The sequence below is a fragment of the Lagenorhynchus albirostris genome, chromosome 18 (assembly GCF_949774975.1).
Source record: "Lagenorhynchus albirostris chromosome 18, mLagAlb1.1, whole genome shotgun sequence".
In the NCBI taxonomy this organism is placed as follows: domain Eukaryota; kingdom Metazoa; phylum Chordata; class Mammalia; order Artiodactyla; family Delphinidae; genus Lagenorhynchus; species Lagenorhynchus albirostris.
This window is the reverse complement of record NC_083112.1, coordinates 4,033,860-4,054,942: the sequence shown is the minus strand read 5'-3', so window position 1 is coordinate 4,054,942 and position 21,083 is coordinate 4,033,860. Positions and strand designations below refer to the sequence as shown.

Genomic DNA, 21,083 nt, shown 5'->3' with positions numbered 1-21,083 from the left:
CAGAATCTGAATGATTTTCCAAAGTATCCTGCGTCTCTTTCGGAGAGAGAACTGTCCTAGAGGACGTTGCCTTAGGCAGAAATGTAGGGTCTGCACACTGTCTTCAGCTGCCGTTGGCCTCAGTGGTTCAAGTTCATGCTGGTGAGCACAGTGGCAAAGGCAGATTTTGTAGACACGACCGAGAGATGGCAAAGGTTGGAATTTAACACTTCCCTGTTGATTGTATTCAATCGTTTTGTTTTGCGTGATGAAGCAAAAGGCGCGGGTTGCTGGGGGCGCAGGCCTATGTAGAGCAGAGGAAAAGCTGCAGAATTCTGCCTGGAAGTGCGGCTGGCCTCCTGTCCCTGATGTGCCTGGAGATGTGGCCACCAAGGTGGTGACGGCTACCCAAGTTCAGTTCTAATGGGACAAGGCCTGTTTGGGAGGATTTGATGCTGGCCAGGGTTCCTGGCCTTCCCCAGTCGATAGAAATTGATCAGAGGCCAGACAAGAAATTCAGGCAGGGCTTTACGGGGGCCCCTGCTGCAGCTGGTGTGTGTGTGGGGGGAGTGAGAATAAGCAACAGGTGCCCTTGCTCACTCCCCGAGGGAGGGGCGAACTTGTTCCTTATATGGAGAGAAGGTAGGGGTGTGTCCAGGGGTCGGGCTGGAGGCGTGGCTTAGGTGGTCTGCCCGCCCCTTTGGTGGTGGTGAGTGCAGGGGGCACGCGCAGTACCCTGCTTTTGCGCTCGGCTTTTCAGGATTGACAGTTGGGTTTTTTGGTCTTTTTGTATTTTTTTGTCCGTAATTTGCCCCGACTGCACGTGCATGCAGTTATTTTTAGTCCCTTAGAGTTTCTTTATATTTTCCTGCTGGAGGAGAGGTGTGTCCAGGTGCCGGCCCTGCGGCCCTGCCTCTGCCCGGCTCCCAGCCTGTCTCAGAACCAGTCTGCTGAGGGAAATTGTAATAAATTTGAAGTGGGCAATTAAGAGGTTTTCTTGGATTTAAGCCTCTGCAGGGAGCTGTCTCCAGGCTCTCTTTCCTTCCTGTCCCCCACTCCCAGGAAGCGTAGAGCTGCCCAAAGCCAGGGCCTGAGGCCGGTTTCCAGTGAGGACCCCCCCTTCTCTACGCTTCCAGGGCCAACTTCTGGGCCCTCAGCTCCCCCTGAGCCCGGGTGCCCCAGGTTCCATGTGATCTCCGCGGTGTGAACTGTGCACCCCAGGGAGCCCCAAGGCTGTGGACTCTTGCCTGAATGCCACGTGTTGTGCCTGCAGGGAACCCAAGAGGTCTCTTCACACTCTTGAAATAAGGTCAGGGGAGGAAAACTTCCTTCTGCCGTCTCAGGTCTGCGGCTGGTCTAAGAGATTCACTGACATCAGACATAAACAGGAGAAAAGCATACACATTTACTTAATATTTTTAGGTGGACGTGGGAGTCTGCAGAAGGAAAATGAAGACCCCCCCAAAAGCCGTTAGACCCAGTAGCTTATCTACCTTTTTACACAAAGAGAGACTGTGGGATGTGACCCAGGGGGCTTGGGCTAAGTGGAAGCAAACTGCGGGGCAGTGGCAGGGAAGCTCGTGGAAGATCAGGGTTATTGCAGAAGTGGTCTGTCTGGGTCCGTGCCCGTCTCTGGTAGTGAGAACGCCCTTCTCTTCCTGGTGCAGGGAGGGCCCCTTTCTCACGGGGATGCTAGGACCTGTGTTTAGGTGGAAAGGGGAGGGCAGAGCTACTTCTCAGGTGCCTTCAGCTCAAAATCATCATTATGCCAACGTGGCCTATCTGGGGGTGGCATGTTCTGACCCCCTTCGATGACAGTGTCATGACTTCACGCTGGCCAACGGAATCTGAACTTCCCGCATCTCAGTTTGCAGGGAAACCGGATGAACCAAAGGGAATAAAGTAACTGAGGGAGAAGCCCTTCCGTGCACAGTTCTTCCCTTTTCCTGATCCATCAGACTCAGAGTGGCCCTCTGGCCCCCTTCTCAGAAAGGGCCCTGGGCTCAGAGCAGCCGAGCTCCTGTTCATCTGCCATTCAGATCCCCCTGCACTCCTGCCATTCACAGCGTTTCCAGGCTGTCAGCTTGGCGGGCAGAGCATGCATGTATGCAGGTACAGACCCAAAGTACCTGCTGACAAAGCCTCTGTGTCATAGTCCGGAGTCCCTATGGCAGTAACCGCTTATTAGTGGGAAGGAAATTCACAAATAAAGCGGGGTCCGATCATTTACTTTAACAAAAGATTTATTTGAAACAGGTTTGTGCAGACATACACCAGTCAACAGACTGATTAAAGCCACGAATCACTACGTTTTCCAACCCCCCTAAAAACACCAGGAAAATGCCCTTCATCTGCATTCACTCCAGGAGGGAACCCAGCTCCACTGTTCTGTGCTGCTGTAATTTAACAACCAGAGGACGTTAATGGGATGTGAAAATGGTAACACTTCTAGAGGGAGGGAACAGAACCCCCAGACTCCATAAAAAAGCTCCCCCCCCCCACCGCCCGCTCTGCTGGGAGCCAATTAAACGTGCCTCCACTGCCCCCTTCCCTCTGCATAGACAGATTAAAACCTCCCTGGCGCAAACGGTATTTCAGCGATGCGAGCACAGATGTGACAGCAGACAGGAGAGCACGTGGCTTTGCCTGCATGAGGAAGACACCACAATCATGGCATGCTCAGACAGCAGCCCAGGAAGGATGCATCGCCCACTGCGGCTGCAGGCCCTGGGGGGAGGCTGGGGGGCAGTGGCCCAGCCCGCCTCCCAGTTCAGCCCCGTGGGAGAGGGAGGGCGGAGCAAGGCTGTCAGGACTTGGATTGAGTTTATTAATGAAAAGCCGAAAAAGTGTTCCCCGGTGCAGGGATCTCGTTGGAAGGAGGGAGACTGTATGACAGGGCAGATTTTTCCTTCTCAGTTCTGTACCTGGTGTCTACTGATCTCCCTGGAGCTGCACGCCCAGCTGTCTTCAGGAATACGACCGGCTCCAGTCCCCTCGGAAGTGGCTTCACATCCTGGTCTTCAGGCGTCCCTCCTCCTTCTGGCCCTTTCTCAACACTGTCGAGCTGGTCTGTGAAAGGCTCTCGATAAGCTCTCTTGACCCCTGGGTTTCCTGGGCAGGGTTATTTGGATAGCGCCATTCCTTCAACATTCTTCTTCCTCTTGCTGTTGTAAATCAAAGCCACCTGACACTTTGTTCCCGACTTTTAAAACGAACAAGTCTCCTTTCCGTAGCCAGGTCGGGAGAAATGCCGTCGGGCTAATCTTGGGAGCTTGTTTTCCTTGGTCTGATGCCTGGGAGTAGATATCTCTAAGGCAACTAGGGCAAGAGATTGTCACTTGAAAATGAGCCAGCCTGGGTGTAAGAAGAATGGCTCTCTTGTCTCCCCTGGGTCAGGGGAGCAGAGGTGCTCTGCAGGGTGACAGCTGCGGGTTATGCTTGGTGTGGGGAAACGGGGGAGCTTGCCCCTCTTCTCCAGTCCCAGTGGTTTCTTAGCTCTGGCCCCTGAGAGCTGTGTGGGCTTGGAGACCTTTCTTCCCACTGATAGGATTTCCCTTCACCCCTCACTCAGACCCACCAAACCAAGAGTGCTTTAAACAGCCCAAGTTGGAAGTCTGGCATTAAATGGAGCTCTTGTAAAAGAGAAGGGAAGTGGGTAGTGGACAGTTGGGGATGCTGAAAAAAAACTCAATGAAGAGTCCAACACGTCAAGTCGAGTCGGGTATCCCAGGTCTGTTCCTTTTGGGAAGAACACTTATTAATATGTCATTACAGAGGAACTTGGGTCCTGACCTCTGAGACCCACTGGAAAATCTTCTACCTGTTCTCCTAGCTCTTCAAGAGGGAAAGATGGCTAGTGTGAGGCGAAATAATCTCCCCCAAGGCTGACAGAGACCAAGAACTGCCTCGAGCCAGTGACGAACCAGCCTCAAAGCCAACTGCTGTATTGCTTCCCCCCTTTTTTTTTGGAGGAGGTCTTTATTTTCACTCTCTCCATCACTATTACACTTTCTAACTTAAGCATTTGCATGAAGAAGTATTTAATGAATACCATGGGGGATGCCATCCTTTAACTTGACCTGGTAACTCATTTCTTTGCCATATTATTATTTCAGGCTCTGCTTAACCACAGTTGTTTTTCCCTGTTCAAGTTTTTGATTTTATGGATCCCAGGAGATGAAGGCTACATTTCAAATGCTGGGCCTAAATCACTCCTTGAATTACTTTGGGACAATGACCCTGGGCAGTAATTCAAACCCTGGCTGAACTGTGTGTAGTTCTTTCACGTGTTCAAAACCAAGGACTACCTTATCCTACAGCGGAGTTTTGCAAACATTCTGTTCAACCTGTGGTCTAAGGCATAAATCTCCAGGGGCAGGAATATGATAGAATATTCTCTTCCTTATGGTTCAAAAGGATAAAGGGTCATTGTTTTCACGGTGAGATTATAGACTAGAGCTTTCTTTAAGAAAAAAAACATCCAACCGTAAAGTCCGTGATGTATGTCCGTATGCGTTTTCAGATATTAGTTACTTACACTTACTTTTTCATTATTCACTGTTTCTTGACAAGTGATTACAGATTCTCACTGCCAGCTCCCTACAGCAAGACCTAAAGCCTTGTCAGGTGAAGGAAAGGCCAGCAGAGCTCTCAGCTGTGAGCTGCAAGCCCAGGCTCGCGTGTTAGGGTATCACTCCAAGTGTTAAAGAAACGGCATCTCCTTTCTCCAAAGCACAGGGCAAGAAGAGAGAATGTAACACTGGTCAAGAAGCCTGGCATATTCTGCATAGAGACGGGCTAGACCACTGGCCCTGAGTGGAACCTGCCACTTCAGCCCAGTCCAGAGTCTGGCTCCGCAGTGCCGACCTGCCAGCCCGTGTGTCACTTTGTGTGTTGCAGAGTGACAAGTCCCAGGTGGCATCTCCACTGAGCTGACAGTGTGCAGCTTAAGTCCGGCCCACCCTACTCCCCGGGGGAGCGCTTGTGTGTGACACTCTGACCTCAGTTTAAAGATAGGACAAGTGACACAGCCCCCGAGTCGGCCCGGCTGAACGTCATACATCACACGTAGTGACAGCTGTTCCTCCTAGAAACCCAATTTAGTCATCTGGCTACAAGGTGGCTTAATCACAGGGGAGAATAAATAGAAAGGCATCCCTCCAATGCTTGCTTCTGTGTGCATGTTTCATGACTGCAAAGACTGTTTAGTCTGCTTCTCAAGGGAACTGGAAAATACACTTAAAATACTCAAAAATCTGAACTGTATTTTAATGTAAAAAATAAAAACCAAAAAGCCCCAGATAAGCGCACACTGTAATTCACAAATCTGATTCGGAAGGCTTTAAGTTCAAGAACGAGCCAAGTGTTTGACCGAGAACTGAGTCTGAATTCCCTTTTCCAACTAGGCTTAGGTCCCAAATGAAACTGAATCGTCAGGGTGCCTCACAGGACTCCGTGAGAACGTTCGTGTCTCCTCTGCACTCGGGACTTTATCCCTGCGCCCACCTTGCTCCGCTGTGTTAATTACAGGCACATATTCTGCTGTGATTCCTGCATGACGGTCCTTCAGCCACTCAGCTTGCTGGCTGCTCCAGCGTTTCAGTTGCCTTAGACCTTGGGGAGGAAGGAGTGGCAACTGGACCTGCCTGTTCGCTGCGTCGTTCTGCTTGCCCTGGAGCCCCCTCTGGGTCCCCGTCACCTCACGAGCGGGGGATTCGTCTTTGTGGTCCACGCAAATCATACTCTAGATTATCTCCATGCCCGGTGAGATGCGGGTGCTCCGAAATGATGGGGAGGAAGCAGGATGCCCTGTTGTTTCACTTCCTGACTTAGCTCAGCCCTCCCCAGGGGGGCCGTGCCGTTTTAAGCAGCAGCAGCTGCCCGGAAGTGGTGAAGTCAAGTCAAATCCCCAAATCTGGCTCGGCCGCCAAAGCTGCGAACGGAGGACGTGCCTCCAGACCGGGCGTTTACGAAGGGCTCCAGGTGCCGCTTTCCCGCCCCAGGGCCTCCGGGTTCGGTCCCCGTTCAGAACGTGGGACTCCGTGGTTCAAAGTCAGGGACTCGGCACTCCCCTTCCTCGGCTGAGATTCGGGGCCCCTCACGTGCAGAGAGCCGCCAGCGCCTAGCACCGGCTGGATAAGGAGGGAGAACCTGTCAGTGTAAGGAAGGCCGTTTCCTTGAGATGTTTGGAGTTCTGTTCACTTAAAACCCATGTCCATGGACACCTGAGGCTGATCGTGACAACTGTCTGGGCTTCGGGGCTTGGTTTCAGAAATTTCTACTGAGATTTGCAGGAAAAGTGTCTCCGTGCCCCTGCTCCCCTCCAACGGCCGTCTTCCTCAGCAGCCTCGGGGGCCCGCCCTCTCCCCACTGGGTTACTCATCGGCTCAGATTCCGGAGCGACAGGTGTGCGCCTTCGTTGGGGTGATGTGCTATAAATTCACTCAAAAGGCAAAATGTGCTCTGAGCTCCCAAGAGAACAAGCGTGGGTTCTAATTTAAGCAGGTGCCCAGGTCCAGGGGTCTGGAGGCCGGGAAATAGTTCTGAGAGCCTGACCCAGGCGGGCAGGGCCCCAGCGGCTCCACCATTGCCCTGACCTGCAGGCTCCCCTGTCGTCAGAAAGAGGCAGATAGAACAGACACTTAGAATCTACGCGAATCGCTACGTTTCTTTAGTTATAGAGGAAGGGGTTTCTGGCATCCATATCTGAATCTGGGGAGAAGGAGGGCGGGCGGGGGTCTGGGCGGGTGCCCGCGGCCACCATGCACCAAGCGTGGGAACAGCCATGCAGCAGGTCTGAGTGTGGGGCGCCCGGGCAGCGAGGGTGCAGGGACCACGGGGACCCCGACGGGCCCGCCCTGCTGGGAATGTGACTGAGGTTCCAATAATCGTTCTCAGGTTTACCACCCAGATATCTATGTTGTGATTTCACTGCAATCAGGACGTTTATGCCAACTTCATACAAACAAAGGGGGGAATCAAAGCAAGCTGGCAGCTTGCCCCCAGTGAGGTTTACACACTGACCACGGACCGAATCTGTGCGTTGACAACACAGGAAGTCGGCGTGCCCACTGCAGCCCCACCAGGTGGGTTTCTCATGCACCGTGAAACCCACTCTGTCTTCTCCCAGAACCGGGACTGACGTTGAAATACTGGTGAAGCATAATGTTTTTAATTTCACACCTCACAGGGCACAGTTGAATGCTTCGGAACAGCGTAAACAAAAGTCAGGCCAAGCACTGCGGATGGACGAGTGGGAAGGGGGAAGGTGGCTTCCCCTGCGGCCCGTGTCCAGGTTTCTGAGGGCATCGAGAACTAACAAACGGGTGGGCTAAGGCCACGGGATGTGTTTCCGGTGTTTTGGCCACTGACACCCGTCTCCTCTGACAAGCACGTGTTGACACTGGGTGCAGCAGACCATCTCTCTCGGAGGCTCCACCGGGAGACCACGTCTTACTTCCTCCTGGCTTTCTGTTTGGTGGTGTCGTAGGCGCGGACTATTTCTTCCTGGGTCACGGCCCCGTGCTCCTCTTGCGAGAAGGCGTACCCGTCTGGAAGAAGAGCACAGCGGGGCGGGTTAGGGGACTAGGAGAGGCTGCTCGGGGGCTGCAGCCGAGCGTCTGCACACTGGCCTCCGCGGCCTTGGATGGGGGTCCAGAGACCCGTGACCCCCTTGAAGGGGCGGGTGGCCAAGAGTGGGCAGAGGCCGGGTGGTTCTGTGCTGATGGGATGGGCAGGGCTCGGGGCTGGCCTCCCATTTCTGCCTGTGAAGCATAATCAGTGGGTCACTGGTCCACGGCTGCACTTTCCCACCACCAGTCGAGGGGAAAGGCAAAGTCATTCTGCGCCAGAAATGTCCCAATCCGCCCGAAGCTGCAGGCCGGTCGGTAATTTATGAAGCTGTAAACATGCCAGGTAGGTAAATAGGCACATGCTAACGGTAAAGGCTGGCAAAGGGCACACAGTGCTGGGAGCTTGCCTCACTGAAATCGCATGGATTTGGACCATAATACATTGCGGCGGGTTTACTTTTGGGTAAATAAAGAAAAAGATCACTAGATAAAGTCAGGAGGAATTTAATGATTGGCCCAGTGGGTACAGAAAGACTGGTTTTTACAATCAGTTCCAGTAATGATGCTGGTGACGATAGCAGACAGTTATCGAATGCTCCGTGTCTCAGGCACTGTTGTATGTATTACGCACGCATAGCTCAGTTCTTCCTCCCGACAGCCCTATGAGATGGGTGAGAGTTCTTCCCGTGTCACAGGTGGGGAAACTGAGGCACAAGGTGATGTCATGACTTGCCCAAGGGCCGGCGCTCTCCTGCAGCTCCGTCCTGAGGTTCTGAGACGGGGTTGGCATTCACAGCCCAAGGCAGGGCTGTCCCTCCTAACTGGCCCTTTCCACAGGAGGGACATTTGCAGGAGTCCCTCTCTGTTGGCCGACACGTCTGGGTCAGGGGTACGGAAACGTCCCGCAGCTGGATTAGACCTTCTGAGCAAAAGACGTCACAGGCACCAGCATGCCTTTTGTCTGTGCATATTTATGGCTGTTACTGGAGCTGTTAGTTCGTCATGTCCTTTAAAGGAGAAGAAAAGCGAAATCTTGCCCATGTATCGTCCTGGATTCCTCTTTTTAAAATTTTTAATTTTATTGATATATTGGAGTATAGCTGATTAACAATGTTGTGTTAATTTCAGGTGTACAGCAAAGTGATACAGTTATACATGTACCTATTCTTTTTCAAATTCTTTTCCCATGTAGGTTATTACAGAGTATTGAGCAGAGTTCCCTGTGCTATGTCCTTGTTGGTTATCTATTTTAAATATAGCAGTGTGTACATGTCAGTCCCTAACTCCTAATCTATCCCTATACCCCCTCACCCCCGGTTCCATAAGTTCACTCTCTAAGTCTGTGATTCTGTTTTGTAAATAAGGTCATTTGTACCAGTTTTTGAGATCCTGCATATAAGTGATATCATGTGATATTTGCCTTTCTTTGGCTGACTTACTTCACTTAGTATGATAATCTCCAGGTCCATCCATGTTGCTGCAAATGGCATTATTTCATTTTTTTAATGGCCTTGTAATATTCCATTGTGTATATGTACCACATTTTCTTTATCCGTTCATCTGTCAATGGACATTTAGGTTACTTCCATGACCTGGCTATTGTAAACATTGCTGCAATGAACATTGGGGTGCATGTATCCTTTCAAACCATGTTTTTCTCCAGATACTATGCCCAGGAGTGGGATTGCTGGATCATAGGGTAGCTCTGTTTTTAGCTTCTTAAGGAACCTCCACACTGTTCTCCATAGTGGCTGCACCAACTTACATTCCCACCGACAGTGTACAAGGGTTCCCTTTTCTCCACAGCCTCTCCAGCATTTCTCGTTTGCAGACTTTTTTTCATGATGGCCATTCTGACTGGTGTGAGGTGATATCTCATTGTAGTTTTGATTTGCATTTCTCTAATTAACGACGTTGAGCATTTTCTCATGTGCCTCTTGGAAATGTGTGTCTTCTTTCAAGAAATGCCTATTTAGGTCTTCTACCCATTTTCTGATAGGGTTGTTTGTTTTTTTGATATTGAGCCATATGAGCTGTTTGTAAATTTTGGAGATTAATCCCTTGTCGGCTGCATCATTTGCAAGTATTTTCTCCCATTCTGATGGTTGTCTTTTTGTTTTGTTTGCCGTTTCCTTTGCTGTCAAAAGCTTTTGAGTTTAATTAGGTCCCGTTGGTTTATTTTCATTTTTATTTCCATTACTCTAGGAGATGTATCAAAAAAGATACTGATGGGGCTTCCCTGGTGGCGCAGTGGTTGAGAGTCCACCTGCCGAAGCAGGGGACACGGGTTCGTGCCCCGGTCCGGGAAGATCCCACGTGCCGTGGAGCGGCTCGGCCTGTGAGCCGTGGCCGCTGAGCCTGCGCGTCCAGAGCCTGTGCTCCACAACAGGAGACGCCACGACAGTGAGAGGCCTGTGTACCGCAAAAAAAACCCCCCAAAAATGTGATGCGATTTATATCAAAGAGTGTTCTGCCTATGTTTTCCTCTAAGAAGTTTATGGTATCTGGTCTTATATTTAGCTCTTTAATCCATTTTGAGTTTATTTTTGTGTATGGTGTTAAAAAATGTTCTAATTTTTTTTTTTTTTGCATGTAGCTGTCAGTTTTCCCAGTACCATTTATTGAAGAGACTGTCTTCTCTATTGTGTAGTCTTGCCTCCTTTGTCATAGATTAATTGACCATAGATGTGTGGGTTTATTTCTGGGCTTTCTATCCTGTTCCATTGATCTATATTTCTATCTCTGTGCTAGTACCACACTCTTTTGATGATTGTAGCTTTGTAGTATAGTCTGAAGTCAGGGAGCCTGATCCCTCCAGCTCTGTTTTTCTTTCTCAAGAGTGCTTCGGCTATTTGGGGTCTTTTATGTCTCCATAGAAATTTTAAGACTTTTTTGTTCTAGTTCTGTGCAAAATGCCACTGGTAATTTGATGGAGGTTGCACTGAATGTGTAGATTGCCTTGGGTAGTATAGTCGTTTTGACAATATTGATTCTCCCAATCCAAGAACATGGTATATCTTTCCATCTGTTTGTGTCATCTTCGATTTCTTTCTTCTTACAGTTTTTGGAGTACAGGTCTTTTGCCTCCTTAGGTAGGTTTACTTTTGGCATTTTATTCTTTTTGATGTGATGGTAAATGGGATTGTTTCTTTAATTTCTCTTGCAACTTTACTAAATTCATTGATGAACTCTAGTAATTTTCTGGTTGCATCTTTAGGATTTTCTATATGTATTGGGTTTGCCAAAAAATTCCTTTGGGTCTTTCCATAGAATGTTATTGAAAACACCCGAACGAAGTTTTTGGCCAACCCAATGGTATCATGTCATCTGCAAACAGTGACAGTTTTACTTCTTTTCCAATTTGGATTACCTTCATTTCCTTTTCTTCTCTGATTGTCATGGCTAGGACTTCCAAAACTATGTTGAATAAAAGTGGTGAGACTGGACATCCATGTCTTGTTCCTGATCTTAGAGGAAATGCTTTCACCTTTTCACCATTGAGTATGATGTTAGCTGTGGGTTTGTCGTATATGGCCTTTATTATTGTTGAGGTCGGTTCCCTCTTTGCCCACTTTCTGGAGAGTTTTTATCATAAATGGGTGCTGAATTTTGTCAGAAGATTTTTCTGCATCTATTGAGATGATCGTATGGTTTTTATTCTTCAATTTACTGATGTGATGTATCACACTGATTGATTTGTGGGTAATGAAAAATCCTTGCATCCCTGGGATAAATCCCACTTGATCATGGTGTATGATCCTTTTAATGCATTGTTGGATTCGGATTGCTAGTAGTTTGTTGAGGATTTTTGTGTATGTTCATCAATGGTATTGGCCTGTAATTTTCTTGTTTTGTGGTATCTTTATCAGGTTTTGGTATCAGGGTGATGGTGGCCTCATAGAATGAGTTTGGGAGTTTTCATTCCTCTGCAATTTTGGAATAGTTTCAGAAGAATAGGTATTGACTCTTTTCTAAATGTTTGATAGGATTCACCTGTGAGGCCATTTGGTCCTCAACTTTTGTTTGCTGGGAGTTTTAATTACAGTTTCAATTTCAGTACTTGTGATTGGTCTGTTCATATTTTCTATTTCTTCCTGGTTCAGTCTCGGGAGATTGTACCTTTCCAAGAATTTGCCCATTTCTTCCAGGTTGTCCATTTTATTGGCATACAGTTGCTTGTCGTAGTCTTATGATCCTTTGTATTTCTGTGGTGCCTGTTGTAACTTCTTTTTCCTTTCTGATTTTTATTGATTTGAGCCCTCTCCCTCTTCTTCTTGATGGGTCTAAAGGTTTATCATTTTATCTTTTCAAAGAACCAGCTTTTAGTTTCATTGATCTTTTCTATTGTTTTTTTGGCTCCATTTTTTTTTTTTTTTTTTTTTTTGGCGGTATGCGGGCCTCTCACTGCTGTGGCCTCTCCCGTTGCAGAGCACAGGCTCTGGACGCACAGGCTCAGCAGCCATGGCTCACGGGCCCAGCCGCACCACGGCATGCGGGATCTTCCCGGACCGGGGCACGAACCCGTGTCCCCTTTGTCTCCATTTCATTTATTTCTGTTCTGATCTTTATAATTTTTTTCCTTCTGCTAACTTTGGGTTTTTGTTTGTTCTTTCTCTAGTTGCTTTAGGTATAAGGTTAGGTGGTTTATTTGAGATTTTTCTTGTTTCCTGAGGTAAGATTGTAATTGCAATAAACTTCCCACTTAGGACTGCCTTTGCCGTGTCCCATAGGTTTTGGATCATTGTGCTTTCATTTTCATTTGTCTCTAGGTATTTTTTGATTTCCTCTTTTGTTTCTTCAGTGATCCATTGGTTGTTTAGTAGTATATTATTTAGCCTCCACGTGTTTGTGTTTTTTATAGTTTTTTTCCCTGTAGTTTATTTCTAATCTCATAGTGGTGTGGTCGGAAAAGATGCTTGATATGATTTCAGTTTTCTTAAATTTACCGAGGCTTGCTTTGTGGCCCAGCATGTGATCAGTCCTGGAGAATGTTCCATGTGCACTTGAGAATAATGTGTATTCTGCTGCTTTTGGATGGAATGCTCTATAAATATCAATTAAGTCCATCTGGTCTAATGTGTCATTTAAGGCCTGTGTTTCCTTTTTGACTTTCTGTCTGATCTGTTCATTGATGAACGTGGGGTGCTAAAGTCCCCCGCTATTACTCCGCTATTACTGTGTTACTGTTGATTTCTCCTTTTATGGCAGTATTTGCCTTGTATGTTGAGGTGACCCTATGTTGGGTGCATATATATTTACAATTGTTATATATTCTTCTTGGATAGATCCTTTGATCAATATGTAGTGTCCTTCTTTGTCTCTTGTAATAGTCTTTATTTTAAAGTCTATTTTGTCTGATATGAGTATTGCTCCTCCAGCTTTCTTTTGATTTCCACTTGCATGGAATGTCTTTTTCCATCCCCTCGCTTTCAGTCTGTATGTGTCCCTAGATCTGAAGTGGGCTTCCTGTAGACAGCATAGGTACAGGTCTTGTTTTTGTATCCATTCACCCAGCCTGTGTCTTTTGGTTGGAGCATTTAATCCATTTACCTTTAAGGTAATTATCGATATGTATGTTTTTAACTGCCATTTTGTTAATTGTTTTGGATTTGTTTTTGTAGGTCTTTTTTCTTCCCTTCCTCTTTTGTTCTCTTGTGATTTGATGACTAACTTTAGTGTTGTGTTTGGATTCCTTTTCCTGTTTTGTGTGTGTATCTATTGTAGCTTTTTGGTTTGCAGTTACCATGAGGTTTTGATATAGCAGTCTGTATATGAACAAGATTGTTTTAAATTGCTGGTCTTTTAATTTCAAATGCATTTCCAATATCCTGCATTTGTGCTCTCCTCTTCTCATGACTGCTGGTTTTGATATCATATTTGTGTGCAGACAGTTTCTTACCTCTACTGTATGTTTGCCTTTACTGGTGAGCTGTTCCGTTCATAATTTTCTTGTTTCTAGTTGTGGCCTTTTCTTTGCTGCCTAGAGAAGTTCCTTTAGCATTTGTTGCAAAGCTGGCCTGGTGGTGCTGCATTCTCTTAGCTTTTGCTTGTCTGTAAAGCTTTTGATTTCTCTATCAAATCTGAATGAGAGCCCTGCTGGGCAAAGTATTTTTGGTTGTAGTTTCTTGCCTTTGATCACTTTAAATACATCATGCCACTCCCTTCTGGCCTGCAGAGTTTCTGTTGAGAAATCAGCTTATAACCTTAGGGGAGGAGAGTTCCCTTGTACATTACTTGTTGCTTTTCTCTTACTGCTTTTTTTTTTGTCTTCCTTTTTGTCAGTTTGTGTCTTGGCATGTTCCTCCTTGGATTTATTGTCCCTAGGACTCTCTGTGCTTCCTGGACTTGGGTGACTGTTTCCTTTCCCATGTTAGGGAAGTTTTCAGCTATTTGCTCTTCAAATATTTTCTCAGGTTCAGCACTTTCACTCCTGTGGGAGAACTTGTGGTATAATTATTTTCCAGTTTGTGGGTTGCCTATCCAGAGGGTATGGTATTTGATTTTATGAAGATTGCTTCCCTCCTACTGTCTCGTTGTGGTGGCTTCTTTGCTTTTGGATGTAGGGCGTCTTTTTTGGTAGGTTGCAGTGTTTTTTGGTTGATGTTGTCCAGCAGTTGGTTGTGATTTTGGTGTTTCTATAAGAAGAGGTGAGCTCATGTCCTCCTACTCTGCCATCTTGTTACCTTTCATCCTGGATTCTTACTTTACTCAGACATTTGGCTTAAAAAAGGAAAGTTTCTGGACTATAAAGACATACAGTAGCACTGTCTAAAAAAGTCCTTGTGGGATGGGAGGAGAGGAAGTGACTTCCTGCTCTGATCACACTGTAAACCAAGTCTCCATCCCCCCCAGGGCTGGCTGGCCAGCTCTTCCCGAGAGCATGCCTTTCAGCCTGAGAGGACCCCGGGGCTCAGGAGGGCCACCCTGGGAGGCAGGAGGTGTGGGCTGAGCTGCAGAGGTGGCCTGGGAGCCACTGAGGACACGGCTGGGCAGCAGGGAGCAGGTGGGAGTGAAAGCAGAGTGAGAACACTGGTGCCCCCCTGGGGTGTCGGTCGAGCTGCTCACCTGCATTTCTAACAAGACCAAACCCACAACCCAAAGGCCCCACCCCGGGACAGCAGCCCTAGGGCAGCGTGAGCCCCTCCAGCCGGTGCAGGCAGGCAGCTCATCCTGCCCTGGGTGGCCCTGGCGCTCCTGGGCTTCCTCCCGGCCCACTGCTTCCTACAAGGAGGCTGTGCTGGGTCTCGCAGCCTCAGGGGCTTCCTGGGATCTGAAGAGGAAATGCCTCCTCTCACCTCTGAGCTGTGGGGCGGAGGTGACGGTGGACGAGGAAGCCTTCTGAAACCTGTGTGGCTGTGGGCACTGCAGCCCTGGTGTCCAGGCCCCAGCCTGCTCTTTGTGCTGTGAGCACTGCAGCCCTGGTGTCCAGGCCCCAGCCTGCTCTTTGTGCTGTGTCTTGGCTGCCACGATGTACCAGACCAGCTGCCTCTCCCTGGGCCATTTCAGGGCAAATCGAGCAAATAGCACTGTCTCCTCCAGCAGTAAGGCTGGGCTCTGGACAGCATCCACCTTCCAGCTTCCTCAAGGGGATGTTTCTGGGCATGTCGGTTGTTTCCCGAGCTGGCCCCAGAGCTGTCCTCAGATCCCCCATGCTGCTGGGTGGTGGGCCTGCCACCCAGGGGGACGCTTCCCTGCAGAAGGGGCCCTGACCCCGAGAGATGGGGACACCGTGTAGCTCTTCCCTCCCCAGGGAGGTAGGTGACCGCGGGGCTCTCTGTCCCTAGCTGGCATCCCCCTGCCCTGCTTTCAAGGTAGAGCCGAGCCCAGGGCCGAGGCGCCAGTGAGAAGCGCTCGTTCCAACCCTCGCTTGGCTGTGACTTGGACACAGAACCGGGGCCCTTTAAGCTCTCCGTCTTCTTGGTTTACTTTTCTGTGAAATGAATGGGCTGGACTGGGCCAGGCCCAGGTCCTTCCAGCTCTTATCCACCACATGGGCGCCAGCATGGTTCCTTGGCTGCTGACGCCCAGGCCACAGAGCCCTCCTGTGGTTGGGACTAATTCTACACTTGGCGCCCGGAGAGGAGGCCTCTGCTCCAGGCCAGGGACGGAGGAGCCTATCTTGACAGTCAGCCCAAACAGAGCAATTACTACCTGCCTTTTAATGTGTTTTTTTGTTGGGGGGGGTGGGGTGGGGGGCAGGGGAAGGAATGAAGGGGACTTGCTGAGACGTAAACATGAACACTGTTTGGGACTGTCCTTTTGGGAAAAGCATCTGGAATTGTCTACCCCTGTTCAAGTGGAAGGGGCAGCAGCCCTGTCTTTATTCGTTGTTTTCCACTCAGATCCACCTGTACCTTCAGGAAGCCAGCTGCAGTGCTCTCCGCAGCTCCTGTTTGTGTCATGGGTACAAGGGCCGTCCAGTGGGATAACTAACTCAGCCCCTCTGGAGTGGGAAGGGTTTCTAGGCATCTGTCCTAAGGGACAGCAGAGGGAAGCTTCTGGTTCGATAGCAAATCTCTTCTCCCAGGGTCAGCAGAGTGCCCAGAGGTCACTACCAGAGGGCTTCTCCACCAGCTCCCCTGGGTGCATCCACCATCATGTTTCCAAAATGGGCACCAGGATGTTCTTAGTCTCTACTGAGCTTAAGTGGACTTTGAATTTAAGAAAGAAAAGAGGACTTCCCTGGTGGCGCAGTGGTTGAGAGTCCGCCTGCTGATGCAGGGGACACGGGTTCGTGCCTCGGTCTGGGAAGATCCCACATGCCGCGGAGCGGCTGGGCCCGTGAGCCATGGCCACTGAGCCTGTGCATCCAGGGGGAAAAAAAAAAAAAAGAAAGGAGAGAGGCCTGATAGGGTGGGTGGTCCTGGGAGCATGGGCGTCTCTGTGATTCAGATAAATATTTTCCTCTTAGAAACAAAGCCTGATAGGGGTTAGAGCAGGACAGCAGGGACCATAATCACCCAGCCAGCCTCCGCCTGCCCAGCCTGACAAAGAAACACCATCCCTTCACTAGCTCCTGCCTGATGGACGTTTAACTGCCATTATTTGCATCCAAACTCAGAGGGAGCCCCTGGCTCTTAGCATTTCCCACAGTCATTCATCTTCAGGAAGTCCTGACAGCCAGGAAGGAATGATGGGGGCCTGGAGAAAGCACTCAATGGACCAGACCTTCCTAAATGCTCAGCCATGGCCAGGATCCGGGGATAGAATTCGGGTAGGTGGAAGGGCAGGTTGCATTTCTTATTTGTTTTGTCTTCCTCTGGTAGAACACTTGGTGAAGTCCATAAAATCATGTCTTTTTTTTTTTTCATTATTTTGGAATAAAACTTCCCTGAAATAGCGTTTTTTTGAATCGGAGCTCTCATAACATCTTAATGAAAGTAGCTATTTCCTGTCTGGGAAATTGGGAACACTGTGTGGATGGTAAGGAAATGAGACCGTGTAGGAAACAATGAGCTCGGTTGCTAGTACTGTGTGCGGGTGGTCCATCAGAACAAGTGCTCCAAGACTAGGGCTTTTCCTTCCGGTTTCCTGGGAAGACTGAGGCCGGAGACAAGCAGAGGCCAGGAGTCCCTCCCGATGCTTGATGGCCTTCTCTGGTGGTCCGTGACTGAAACACCCTGGTATCCATTAGGGTCCTACTCCTAGTTGCTGAGTGCCTTTAAAATGTGGTGTGATTTTAGCAGCTTGCCTGTTTTTTGTATTTGTTGATCAGAATTTTGGTTTGGTCCTTCAAAATACTGAGAGTTCATAAAACGTTTTGTAGTCGTTTTAAGGCCCTTTATGGCACTCCCACGAAAGCTCTCGCGCCGCCTTTGCTCTCAGTGTCTGTTCTTTCTCTGGTCGGACGCTGCATGGCACGAGCCCTGCGTTTAGGGAACCAGTACTCATGTTCTCGGTGCCCATCACCGTGCAGCCTCACAGGCTGTGTAAGATGCAGATGATTCTGTTTTTCTCCTCAGAGGAGAAAACAGACATTTAGAGAAATATGTGAGTGGCCTAAAGTTATTCAATTTGTGGCAGAAAAGACAAGTAATACCTAACATTTGGACTCCACGCTGTCAGGCTCTGTTCCAGGCACTTTATGTGTACAATCTCAGTGAATCCTCCCAATAACCCCAGGGAGGTTCTCACGTCATCTGTTCTAAAGGTGTAGGAACAGAGGGGTTAACTTACCTAAGGTCACAAAGTGGCAGAGCTGGGACGGGACCGCAGGCAGCCCGGCTCTGAGGTGGAGCCCCGGACCTCGTGGCTGGGACCCTGCCACCCAGCCTCCTCTGGACTCAACCTCTCTCGAGGATCAGAGGCCGTGGCTGGGGTCCGGGGCCCGGGCTCTGCGGGGCCACTTAGTGTGCCGACCTGAGGCTCTTGGCCAGGTGTCTTGGGGCAGAGAAGCCTCAGAGAATGCGGGGCATGTGGGCCCTGCTGGGAGCTACTGCAGCCCCTTCTCCCACGGGGATGTCCAGGCGGGGGCGGTCACCGACGGCCATGACGTCCCACCTGTTCCTTTCCTTCCCTCTGTTGAGAAAGTCTGCAAAGATGTGTTCACCGCGGGGGGGGGATGGAGCTCAGCTGAGCCGGGCAGAGGTCCTCCAGTACCTGTCCTAAGGGTGCAGTGAGGCTTCACTTTCTACCCCTTGTTTCCGGCTCAACTCAGGGAGAGAAAGGAGAGCAGAAGTGGGGCGTCAGTTGAAGAGATGGGAGTGCAGGCGGGGACGTGGCAGGATTCAGAGGCAGGAATCAGGGCCTCAGCTGGGGAAGGGAGGCTGCCTGCGCAGGGGCCCCTGCACTCGGCTGCAGCACCCTCGCCTGCCCGGCAGCCCAGGGGCTGGATTGCAGGTGAGCCCATCCCCTCCTCGAGCTCCATCTGGCGTTTCCCCGCCCCCCACCCCGCTTCTCTGGGCTCTGACGCATCCCCACAGACCCTGCTTGGCAGAAACGGGGCCTGGCCTCCAGCTGCAGGGGCGGCGTGGGGCACAGCCTTCCTGGGAAGACCACAGAGACTTTTCCCCAGTGATTGCCATTGTTGTGATTAATATGCCAGTAGCGTAGGGCTACTTTGGGGGGAACCATGTAAAAGGAGCATCACTTCAATCTTAGAAAGAATCTGATGGGAGGCTGCCACAGGAGCTGTCATTCAGACATTTGACTGGATCCCAGGGAATCGCCTACCCTCCGGGTGTACCTGCCTGGGGCCAGATACACCGTTTCCACTTCCGGGTGTAGAGCCTGGCAGTGGTCCGCACCACGTGCCGGCGGGCTACTCACGTGGCACTGACTGCTGGAGGGAACCGCCCCGGAAGTGGGTGGGCGGCGTCTTCCTGCCCAGCCTCTTGAGCAGCCGGTCTCGCTCGTTGGTCCTGGGGGCACATCACACAGGGTCAGTCTCCGGCCACGAGGACACCTCTCGAAGGTGCTCAGAGAAAGAATGGCTCAGGTCGTAACGTGAAACAGACCGGGGAAAGGCTGCCCCACGTTAAGGAGAACGTCCCGTTTCGCCAACTGCCCCTCTATTTACAGCAGATGCTGCCTGGACGCCTCGAGAGCGGCTGCCTCCTCTGAAAACCCGCTCTGCGCGCACCCCGTCCCTACACGACCCTCGGAGCCCCGCCTGCCTCCTGACGGAAGGGGACCAGGGCCCCTGCCTCCGGGGCAAGGAGTGAGCTGTTGCTCCGGTGAACGGAAAACTTCCACTCCACCTGCCCCCCAGGCCTGGAGCCTCGCCTGGGTGCCCCAGGACCCGGCCAGAGACAGTTGCCTCTGCAGAACCTGATGCTTATTTTGAACCACAATGAAAACCAAGGTGAGTTTTCTTTGAAAACACAAGGATTAGGCGTGCTTCCTGCCTCTCCTGAAATGGTCCCTCCTCCAAGGCTGCCGCTGCTCTGGGGCAACACGGAGGTTCTCCCTAGAGGACAGTTGGGCTTTACTACCAACCAAAGGTGGGGGGGTTGGGAAATGCTGCCGGGGTGTCACCGGGCTTGCCCCCAACAGACTGTGGTGTACAGCGTTGGCCAGCACCCTCTGTAACGGCTTAACTGTACCCCTCCATGGTCTCAGGATGGGGCTGCATTAGGAGACGAGGCCTTTAACGTTCACATGAGGTCATCGGGGTGGCCCTAATCTAAGCTAACTGGGGTTCTTAGGAGAGGGGATTAAGACACACACACCGAGGGACGGCCATGTGAGAACACAGGGAGAAGACGGCCTTCACCTGCAAGCAGAGGAGGGAGGTCTCGGAAGGAACCAGCCCTGGAACACCTTTGCTCTGGGACTTCTGACCTCCAGAACCGTGGGAAAATACACCTCTGTTGTTTCAACCACCTGCTGTGCAGCACTTTGCCCCCGCAACGCGTACATCCCCAGTCTGCTGTCTGGGAACTTGAGGGCGCGGAAGTTGGAAGAGCTGCAGTTGCTTGTGGTCCAAAGCCCCTCCCCCCCAGCCCATCCAGGCCTGAGCCCAGGGTCCACTTCACGCTCCCCCAAGGGCCTTTGCAGGGGGAGCAGGGCCCGGCTACTCTCAACAGACCTATGAGCTGAAGTTCACTGTGCTCTTGGGTTTCTGCAAGAGAGCAGTTTCTGATCATCTTGGCTGAAAGAACAAGGTTTAATTCATCACCAGCTCGGGGCAAGCCCCAGCCTACCCACCTTGGGAAGATGGCTGATGAGAACACACACTTTTTCTGTCCCCTCACACTGCCTCTCCCTTCCCTCTCATCTTTCCTTCCAGGGGCCACCTTAACCGCCCTGGGCCACGGGGATGAGCAGATGCGCGGTCCTCGTGTGGCCGCCTGACGTCCGCAGCTCCCGTGCTGGCTGCTCTCAGGGCCGTCCTCCCTGTGTGACCCGCACTGGCCACGGTTCCTGCACAGAAGGCACTGCCAGGCAGCTCCGAGCCCAGCTGAAAGGGGCTCCCTGAGGCCCCCCCGCTGGGACCCTGGTGAGATGAAGGCATATCTCCCCAGGAACTGAGGGACAGACTGGGCGCTCCACCCCGCCTCTCCTGGACCCTCTGACGTTTCAGGTCCAGAAGGTCCTAGCGCTGGGGCTCGTGAGAACCTCACAGAGCCACGGACGGGAAGGGCTCTCTGAAATCATGCATCCTGGTCTCTCGCTGGGCGGCTGAGGAAACAGGCTCAGCCTCGCCAAAGGGCACTGTGCTGGGCAGACGTCTCTAATTTCCGCGTGGGACAGCGTATGCTTTTCTCTCTCTTTTTTATAATGAAATATTCAAACACAGAAACTAGCGCAGAGAACATCCACCAACCCCCTCAGCTTTAGCCAACGACAGCACCACCCTTTGACCCTGCTGTGTCCTGCAGCCCTTCCTCCCATGTGGGGAGGGGGACATGGGGCCAAGGAGACATGTCCACCAAGAGCCCACACCTGCCCCCAGCCCAAGTACGCGAGACCTTAGAAGTCCCTGCCCAGTAACGCCCAAGCTGGCATCCAAGGCCAACCTGACCCCCTCGCTAGCTCCGTCTCCCTAGAAGTAGACCACACAGCCAGGGTCCATGCTCTGAGGCCTGGGGG

The 21,083-nt window shown here is 50.7% G+C and overlaps 1 protein-coding gene across 1 annotated transcript in view; it reads right to left on the bottom strand.

Annotated features, from left to right (window-relative positions):
• Nucleotides 1–7,144: 7,144 nt before the first annotated feature.
• ATP8A2 (ATPase phospholipid transporting 8A2) overlaps nucleotides 7,145–21,083 on the bottom strand; it is a 439,475-nt gene continuing 425,536 nt past the window's right edge. The window contains exons 35-36 of the mRNA XM_060128800.1: nucleotides 18,819–18,910; nucleotides 7,145–7,529 (exon numbers count right to left, since the gene is read on the bottom strand). Of these exons, the coding sequence (XP_059984783.1) occupies nucleotides 7,432–7,529; nucleotides 18,819–18,910 (190 nt within the window). The 3' untranslated portion in view covers nucleotides 7,145–7,431. The remainder of the gene's footprint in view (nucleotides 7,530–18,818; nucleotides 18,911–21,083) is intronic.